Source organism: Mus pahari, chromosome 16 (genome assembly GCF_900095145.1).
Source record: "Mus pahari chromosome 16, PAHARI_EIJ_v1.1, whole genome shotgun sequence".
Taxonomy (NCBI): Eukaryota; Metazoa; Chordata; class Mammalia; order Rodentia; family Muridae; genus Mus; species Mus pahari.
The window spans coordinates 1,992,543-2,001,841 of record NC_034605.1 but is presented as its reverse complement, the minus strand read 5'-3'; the positions used below and the strand labels follow the sequence as shown (position 1 = coordinate 2,001,841).

The following is a 9,299-nucleotide window of genomic DNA, read 5'->3' as shown; positions in this document are numbered from 1 at the left end:
GCCGCCTAGGACGTGTAACCCTCTGGTTGGCGGCCTGCTGTTACCCCAGATGACGCCACGGGAAAGGCAGGGCGCAAGGGAATGGAAATCTACCCAGCACATGCGCAGCTGCCTTGTTTGTATGTTAGAGCGCAGGACATCAGCGCTATCTTGTAATGGCGAATGTGAGGGCGGCTCCCCACATCTACCATTGTCAAAGTCTGGTTGGTTCTTTTTATGATTTTTAACATCATTCCAGCACGTGGTGGGAGCCTTTCTTTCTTGCCATTAAGTTATTCTGAGTTTCTTTCTGGTATGTATGGCTCGGTGGATTGAAACTAGGGTTGAACACACTTGAGACGAGCTAACACTGGGCTGTATCACTAGCCCCCAAATCCTCATTTTTATATAGTGCATCCAAGTAAGTTGTTAAACAACAAGGAGAGCCTTCTACTTAAAGCGTTCCAGACAGAGATGTTAGAAAATCGCCTTTTCTAAAAACAGGCATGGGGCTGGAGATGTGGCTTGGCCAAGGAACTGCTGAGGATCCGAGTTTAACCTCCAGAACATACATGAAAAGGCCAGGCATGGTGACGTGTGTATATAACCCCAGTGCTGGGCTTGCAAAGACAAGCAGGTTCCTGGGCTCACGGGCTACCAAGCTTAGCCTACTCGGCACGTCCCTAGCCAATAGGAGACCCTGTGTCCAAACTAAAACAAAAACAGAAAAGGTGGACTAGGTGGACGGCACCTGAAGAGCGACCCCTCCCAAGGTTGTTTTCCTCTACCTTTACACATGATTACCATGAGCATACCCATACATGTGTACCCCTGACATACAAAAATAAAGTGGGGCCTAGTGGCGCAGGTCGATAATACCAGCAGTTGGGAAGTAGAGGTAGTGCTGTCCTCAGCTGTAAGTTCAAGGTCAACCCTGGACTACATGATATCCTGCTTTGAGAAAGAGAGAGAGAGAGAGAGAGCGTGTGCATACAACACTCACTGTGTGTGATGCTTGGCCATCAGGTTTCCTAGCCAGACCTTCCATTTGATTTTTGGATATGCCTCATTCCTGGTCTTCCCAGGACCTCACAGGTGACTACAGGTATCCCAGAGGGGACTTGGAGCAGGAGGTGGAGAAGCTGAAGACCCAGGTGGAGCAGGAGGTGGATCATCTGAAGATCCAGGTGATGCGCCTTCAGGCTGAAAAGGCAGACCTGCTGGGCATCGTCTCAGAACTGCAGCTCAAACTCAACTCCGGCAGCTCCTCGGAAGACTCCTTCGTTGAGATCAGGATGACCGTAAGAATTGTGGTTCTTTTTCTATGAAGCAAATGTCCAAGCCCCCTCTAGAATGAAACACAACACCTGAACGTGTTGTCGACACAGCTGATCCAAATAGTGAGATTCCAATATAATGGGGACAAGTGTCTTAACTCTGAGCCACCTCACCAGCCCTGAAACTGCGTTTAACTATGTTTAATAGACTCTTTCCAAAGTCTAGTAAGGAGGCATGGTAATAAACAATTGGGGAGGGGGAGGAAGTCAGGGGAGGGGAGCACCCTCTCAGAAGCAAAGGGGGGGGGTCAACGTCTGGGATATAAATAATTAAATAATTAATTTAAAAGCTGAGAGGGCCTGAAAGGATGGTGCAGCCCAAGGAGAAGGTGTTTGCCTCCGAAGCCTGGGCTCTGGATCTCACACAAAGGGGAAGGGAGCTCACTGACTTCCCAGGGTTTGTCACCTGACCTTGCAACCTGCTCCATGGCACAAGCACCCCCCACACCCCTACATACTCCCACACACAAACAAATAGTAATAATAAATAACATCTCAGTCATAAGATGGACGGACTGTGTAGCTTAATTGCTAAGAGTGCTTGTTTGCAAATTGGACACAGGAAGCAAGCTTCAAAGCCTTCAGAGGCACAGGAAACAATTACCACCATTTGCTGTCAGCACGGCTAAGCCAAATAATGAGGAGGAAGAATGTAACAGAGATAAAGTGTCTGTGCCGTTTTGCCAAGCCAGCTGCCATTATAAACTTGCCTGCAGTACTGACTTGTTAGGGAACGAGAGGCTAAGACCAAGTGGACAGGATTTGTGAGCTGGTTATATTTCAGTACACTAATGGAGCAAATCTTCACAACTGCACAAAGATGGTTCTGGATGCTGTGGCTACACTCTTCCTAAGCCACAGACAAGAGTTCGCCAGCCCACAGAAGCAAAGCGAAGCACATTTACACTCACAGGAACTGTCATCATCTGGGAGGCAGCAGACGATGCCAGCCTGGAGGAGACTCCATTGGAAACTGGCTTTTTTTTTTTTTTNTAGCCCTGACTGTCCTGGAACTCACTTTGTAGACCAGGCTGGCCTCAAACTCAGAAATCCGCCTGCCTCTGCCTCCCGAGTGCTGGGATTAAAGGTGGCTTATTCTTAAGTGGATAGTTGCTGATAAGGGTTGTCCTAGTTGTATGTGAGGGCTGCAGTAAAGAAACATTAAGTCAGCCACTCCACTGTTAGGAGGGAGGGCTTTAGTGAAGAAGAGGAAATATCCAGAGGCACTAAGAGTCCAGATCAAAGAGGCAAAGCTGCAGACTGGCCAGCCAGGGTTATCTGCAAGAGATGGGAAGTGGGTGGGCGGGGCCTATGGAAATCATGTGGATTATAAGGAGGGAGAAGAGAGTAGGTGGGGGAGGGAAGCCAAGCTAGGGCTAGGCTGGGAGTTTCCTGAAGAGGAGGAGAGAAGCCTGAGATGTAGAACAAATGCTCCTGTGTGGAGACTGAGGCCAGCCTGTGCTTTGATATGCAGCCACAGGAATATGATACTGAGGAACACTTCTAGAGGCAAAGAAAATGATTCCTTTTGGCAGCAGAGAACCCCAGTTCATAAGTCACCGAGGAATGCTGGCCTTTATCTGACCACCAGAAATCCTTTTATAGTCTAGCTTCAGCTGGGCCAAGACTGTTGTTTCCAGACATAGGCACTGCCTTTGTAGTTTTGGGAATTGGCATTCCCTTTGGACCTGACATTAGCCATATGAGCCTGGCACCTTCATGACGCCGGTCTCTTCTTCAGCACCACATAAACTGGGTAGGATGGTGTAAGCCTGTAAGCCTGGGACTGGTAGGTGGAGGCAGGAGCAAAAGATGTTCAAGGTCATTCTCAGTTACGAAGCCAATTCAAAGCTAGCCTGGAATACATGAAACTGTGTCTCAAACGGGGGATGGGATGGCTGGAGATAGAATTCAGCAGTTAAAGGATACTGGCCTTTTAGAGACCCTGACTTCTGTTCTCACAGGGCTGTGGAGGCTCAGAGCTGCCTTTAGCTCCAGCTCTAAAGCATAACACCTTCTTCTGGCCTCTGACGGTACCTGTGCTCACCCACCCTTATTTATACACCAGTATGTATATGCACCTATCAGTGATAAAATAAATATTTAAGCAGAGAGAACAACTCTGGAGGTAGGTTGAGGAGATCTGGTCTTTACCGTCCCGCCAGAAGCCATGATTTAGCTTCTGAGAGCAGAAGTTGAAGCCAGAGCTATCAAACTTAAGTTCTGTGAGCTGGCCAGCTGAGGCAGTACACACCCATCCCTGAGCTCCTGGGAGGTGCCCCCTTTGATGACAGCAAAGAGTAGGTAGGTAGTTACTGGGGGGACCTCTCCTGTGCTGAGCGACATCTGAAGTGCGGGTGAGACCGCACCGGGACAAAGGCCTTCATATTGGAAGTGTCATTTCCACTTTGTCACAGTTCAGATCTGAAGGAGGAAGAGATTAGAGAGATGTGCACTTGGTAGATAAAGTCAGGGAGTGCAGAGCAGCCTGTAAGGCTCCTACCGTAGACCTGGAATATTTAGTGTGGAACCCCTTACTCACCAACTGCCCTACAGAGCAGTCCAGTTGGCCAGTGACCCTTACTCCATCCTCTAAGACATTTAGATGCAGTCCGGGTGCCCAGAGGAGAATTTGAAAAGCAAACTTCTCTACAAGTGACAGGAGATGACTGAAACACAGAGTTTTACCCCTCTGATGGCTGATAAAAGTCAGGAAACCCAAACATTTTATCAAAAGTTTCCAAACGTTGCTTCTCCCGGGCTGGCATCGTCTGCTGCCTCCCAGATGACGACAGTTGCTGTGAGTGTAAATGTGCTCCGCTTTGCTTCTGTGGGCTGGCAAACCCTGCCCGTGGCTTAGGAAGAGTGTCCATCTCAGGGTTTAGGCTCTGGTTCCCCAACAGGCCACTGGTGCAGGCAAACATACAATGGCCACCTTGCAAGCCAAATCCACATTTATGGAGCTGGGTTGAGTGTGTTCCAGTGCAGGAGACTGACCTTCATGCCTAAGCTTAGATATTTATAATCCTGACAGGGAGAGTGTTTTCTGTTTCATTTGAGTGACCCAATTTAGATCCTATCTCATACGAAGGCTGAGTGAGTATTTTCCTTGGATGGAAACTTCTGCTTTTTTTTCTTTGGAAGGAGATCTGGCTTGCAGATCTGTGGCCTTCAATCCCTTTCATCTCTGCTTTTACAGGAAGGAGAGACTGAAGGGGCAATGAAGGAGATGAAGAACTGCCTCACACCAAGAACGGACTCCATCAGCATGTAGGTGATGGGACGCTAGTGTCTTGTTCATTTGAGCCTATCACTGGAGGTCAGACATGATGAAGAGAAGTTACGACTTTGCTTTTTGAGGCAGGGTCTTGTGCTGTGATCCAGGCTTGATTTGAACCTGCAACCACCCTCTGCCTTAGCCTCCCAAGTGCTAACATTCATTTTCAATGGTATTTAATGTCTCAACTCAGACTGGCAGAGAATGGAAACAAAGTCCGGTACCTTGTAAAGGCTGACAAATGCCGACCTCTCTGTTAGAAGTGGAAACACATTTCATCCTCAGTCAAAAGGAGACTTGTTCCTAGTCAGCAGTCCTGTGCCTGCTCAGTTGTCAGAGCTGCTAGGACTCAGCGGGCTGCCTGCCAGGCTTCCTTAAGTGGGACACACCCCTTTGCTTTCCGTATTCTATTATCAGCCACAGTAACCAACGCTGGTGCTCTTCTGAGACAGTGGCTAAGAGAGCTGTCGATATATACGTATATGAATGTGTATATGTATATGTGTATGTACATGAATGTGTATATGTATATGGTGGACAGGGAACACGCCATAGTAAACACATGGAGGCCACAGGACAGTAGCAGCAGTTCTTAACCTGTGGGTTACAACCCTCTGGTGAACCTCTATCTCCAAAAACATTTACATTTACGATTCATAACAGTAGCAAAATGTGGTTATGAAGTAGCACCGAAAGAATTGTATGGCTGGGGTTACTACAGCAGGAGGAACTGTAAAGGGTCCCGGCGTTAGGTTGAGAAGCGCTGGCTTATGGAAGTCTGTTCTCTGCACTGTGTGGGCTCTGAAGATCAAACTCAGGCCATCAGGATTGATGGCAAGCTTCTTGACCCACTGAGCCATCTCTTCAACCTCAAAAGTGCCGGGATCTTACCTTTGGGGTCTCAGATCTGCCTGTCCCGAGCAGTTCTGGGAAACACATAAGAAGTAATGGGAAGGCCTTTGAGCAGAGTAGAGCCAGGCCCCGAACTTCTTGGTTCGTGAAGGTAATATTACCCAGAGCTGGTGGTTTGTTCATCCTGTGGGGGGGGGGGGGGCGGGGGGCGACATTAGTCTATTTGCCTATCGGCTTGCTCAGAATTTCTCTTATGTCACAGACCTTTCAAACCATTTTTTATATTAGTTGATAAATATGCATAGAGAATGACACAAAAAAAGTAATACAACACTTTTTAGGTCTGTCCCTATGTTCTCACATCAGGGACAATGTAAAATGAATATTACTCCTGTTTTTAGTGTTTTTTTTTTTTCTTTTGGTTTAGAAGTCAACTTTCCCCAAATTGCTGCTTTTAATATCAAGACTTTCTTGGAAGCAGAGGAAAGAAAAACTGTATTTGGAAATTTTAAGCCACTTCCCATTCATTTATTTCCATATACAGAGACTGCTTCCTCTTTCATGCCAATAGCACGTAAGCTTTATGAAACTGGTAAGGTCTGAGATTGGTCTAGACTTGGGGCTGCAGCCTTGGAGTCTAATCCTGGCATTCAGACATGTGAGCCTGGCAGATGCCTGAATGGCTAGCTGTTGTCCCTGGCGTCTTCGTCTTGGTCATCGCTCTGAACATCCCGTTCCTGGGTGATGGTCACAGTTTCATGTTTGTCGTTAATGCGCCTCTTGATAAGATTCTGAAACTTAGTAAAACATTTGCTGGTAGTAGCTACACGACTCTGCTTCCTATGCAAACCAAAGCCAGGAAAGTGGTTTTTTTTTTTCTTCCTTGACTCAGAAAGGTGATAGTCTCTGACCAGTTGCAGTGGGCAGTGGACAGTGGTCTGAATGGACCTGAATAGTCAGCCCAAAGTCTTCTCTGAAACTGATCTCTGGAGATGGTGGCGTCTCCTGCACAGCGGCTGAGCTGTCCCTGTGGATTCTGTGGCCTTGTGGACACAGTTCCTCTTTGGAGTGAGTGCTGACATTATGAGGTTAGCGTCCTTGAAGCATTGCTAGTCCCCACAGCCTTTGCTCCATGCATACAAGGATTGGCTCAGCCGTGCTTGGGGCAGTCAACAACTGATTGGAGGACTTGGGTTTCAGTTGTATCACGCTTCTCTCTTACTCCTGACATTTTTGTGGAGATCAAAACCTTTTTAATTTCCATGCTGAGTGTGGCAGTGATGTCTTTTTAGGAGCAACTGTACGGAGGCTGCTAGGACCTGTGCGGAGTTTGAAGAATTGACTGTGAGCCAGCTTCTGCTTTGCCTAAGGGAAGGAAACCAAAAGGTGGAGAGACTTGAAGTCGCCCTCAGAGAAGCCAAAGAAAGGTATGAACTGTTAATGTGAAAAGTGAAAAGCTTTGGTAGATAGCATAAGGTACCATGTGAGGCAGTGCACCGGGCTGTGTGCCCTGTGCCCTCTGCCACAGTACAGTCTTAGGGGGACCACACGAGAGTCGGTACTCCTCAGCATTCTCCCTGTAACTTGGGAGATCTCTGCATCCGGCACATTCGTATATGGACTCAAACAGTATGGTGTTTGTTTGTTTGTTTGTTTGTTTTGAGACAGGGTTTCTCTGTGTAGCCCTGGCTGTCCTGGAACTCACTCTGTAGACCAGGCTGGCCTCGAACTCAGAAATCTACCTGCTTCTGCCTCTTAGAGATTATGGCCTACTAATAAGCCTGTCACTTGCCACATTGCAGTTGTGAGACTAGCCAGCCATGAGAGCCTAGCTGTTTTTCTGTGATAAGAAGAGTAAGGCATTCCTGGGGAACTAACATCCTAAAGACAGTGGACTGTCGAATAGCTTTAGCTAACTAGTGACTCCCGATATCAGTCCACCTCTGTCTCAGGTCTGGGATTAAAAGTGCACACCACTATGTCCCACCTTCCTCATAGACTTCTAACAATGAGTCTCCAAAGTTGTTTTGTTTTTTTACTTCAAATCATATAGCCTAGACTGGCCTCCATGGACCTTGGCATGTTCTCTAAAGATGGCTTCTCTTCTGAGCCATCTCTCCAGCACCTACTTTAAGCATCGTATACTCTTTGGTTTTTCTTTTTTTTGTGTGTGTTTTTTTTTTGTTTGTTTTGTTTTTTTTTTGTTTTTTTTTTTTGTTTGTTTGTTTTCTCTTTGGTTTTTCGAGACAGGGTTTCTCTGTATAGCCCTGGCTGGCCTGGAACTCACTTTGTAGACCAGGCTGGCCTCAAATTCAGAAATCCGCCTGCCTCTGCCTCCAGAGTACTGGGATTAAGGCGTGCACCGCCACGCCTGGCTCACAGTATGGTCTTCTACTGACTTCTTTCACTCTCTATCCACAAAGTTCCTTTTGTCCTTAAGGCAGGTGAATGACCAAAGAGAAGACATGAATACTTAGCAGCTTGCCACTTATATATTTCTTTCTTCCTCCTTTCAAACAAACAAAACCACAGCTCTCTCCCTGAATACCGAAGGCATATAGTTCTTAGATTATAGTTAGTGGGTCAGGCCTGCCTCTGGAGAAGGAGGGCGCATGCCCCACCTTGCGTACCCTGGAAAGATTCCTTTTTCAATGACATTGAGCTTCTATCTTGTGAGCCAGCTGACTCGGTATTTAACAGGGCAAGCCAGTGAGTTGTTGCAGAGACCCGTGTTCTCTGCATGGGTACCAGGGTAGTGGTTGCTTCTCAGACAAGATAGGACTAAATAAAGCTAAGAAGCATCAGGCACCCATGGCCAGACAAGATAGGACTAAATAAAGCTAAGAAGCATCAGGCACCCATGGCCAGCGGCCTGATTGGCACACACTGAAATCAGTTATGGCACCAACACATTGCAAGATGCTGTATTTCCCTGAAATAAGTGAGCCAGCTTTCAGCCTTTCTCCCTAATCACTGGAAATAGGAATACTTATGTTCTAAATTTAATCTTTCTGACAAAATTTTGGGTGATATATGGGGGAGAGGAGTGATGTAGGCTTGCCTTCTGTCTTGGGGTGTGTGAGGCGTTTATGTTTCACCTCACGGGGTTTTCTGGGTTGGGTTTTTGTCATTTTGGGATTTTTGGTTTTATTTATTTTTTATTTTGAGGTTCTGTTGTTGTTTTGGTTTTCTTGAGACAAGCTCTCATTATGTGGTCCTGGGTGGCCTGGAACATGCTGTGGTAGACCTTACTGATCTCCCAAAGACACCCCTGCCTCTGACCCCTGAGGGCTGAGATCATAAGTGTGCTCAGCCACAACTGATTGAATTTATATTTTCTAAATAAGCCAGTAAGGAGAAGAAGTTATATAAGAAATACAGTCCTTGTTTTTGTTTGTTTGTTTGTTTTTGTTTTTTTAAGATATCAAGCAATAACAAGGGAAAGATGACCCAAAGTGAACATTTGCCCTAGAAAATTAAGATAACTTGTAATTCACATGTAGGTCAAAACCTGTGCCAAATGTGAACTGTCCTACAGTGTTGATAAGCCCACACTCTGCGAGTACCATCTGGTGTCTCGTGTATTCAGCCACACCAAAGGGACAATAACCGAATACCAATTAGGGTTGATAGTTTGTAGCAGAAAAATGATAAACAAAATGCCTACAGGCTTTCCATGGTGCAGCAGTGCTTTGACAGGAGCCTGTGGGGAGCAGTGCTGTGAGCAACCCTTCCACACCCATTTTCCTGCTTGTTAGTCACTTCCAAGTAGCTGCCTCCATGGATAAGGTTTAAATTGTTTCTTAAGTTTGTAAAGGTTTTTTGTTTGTTTGTTTTTCGAGACAGGGTTTCTC

At 46.5% G+C, this 9,299-nt stretch overlaps 1 protein-coding gene across 2 annotated transcripts in view; it reads left to right on the top strand.

Moving 5' to 3' along the window:
* Positions 1-9,299, top strand: part of Optn (optineurin) — a 44,681-nt gene that overhangs the window by 17,432 nt on the left and 17,950 nt on the right. For both annotated transcript variants that reach the window (XM_029547689.1, XM_021215935.2), the window contains exons 4-6: positions 1,065-1,280; positions 4,516-4,586; positions 6,738-6,872. In XM_029547689.1, the coding sequence (XP_029403549.1) occupies positions 1,065-1,280; positions 4,516-4,586; positions 6,738-6,872 (422 nt within the window). The remainder of the gene's footprint in view (positions 1-1,064; positions 1,281-4,515; positions 4,587-6,737; positions 6,873-9,299) is intronic.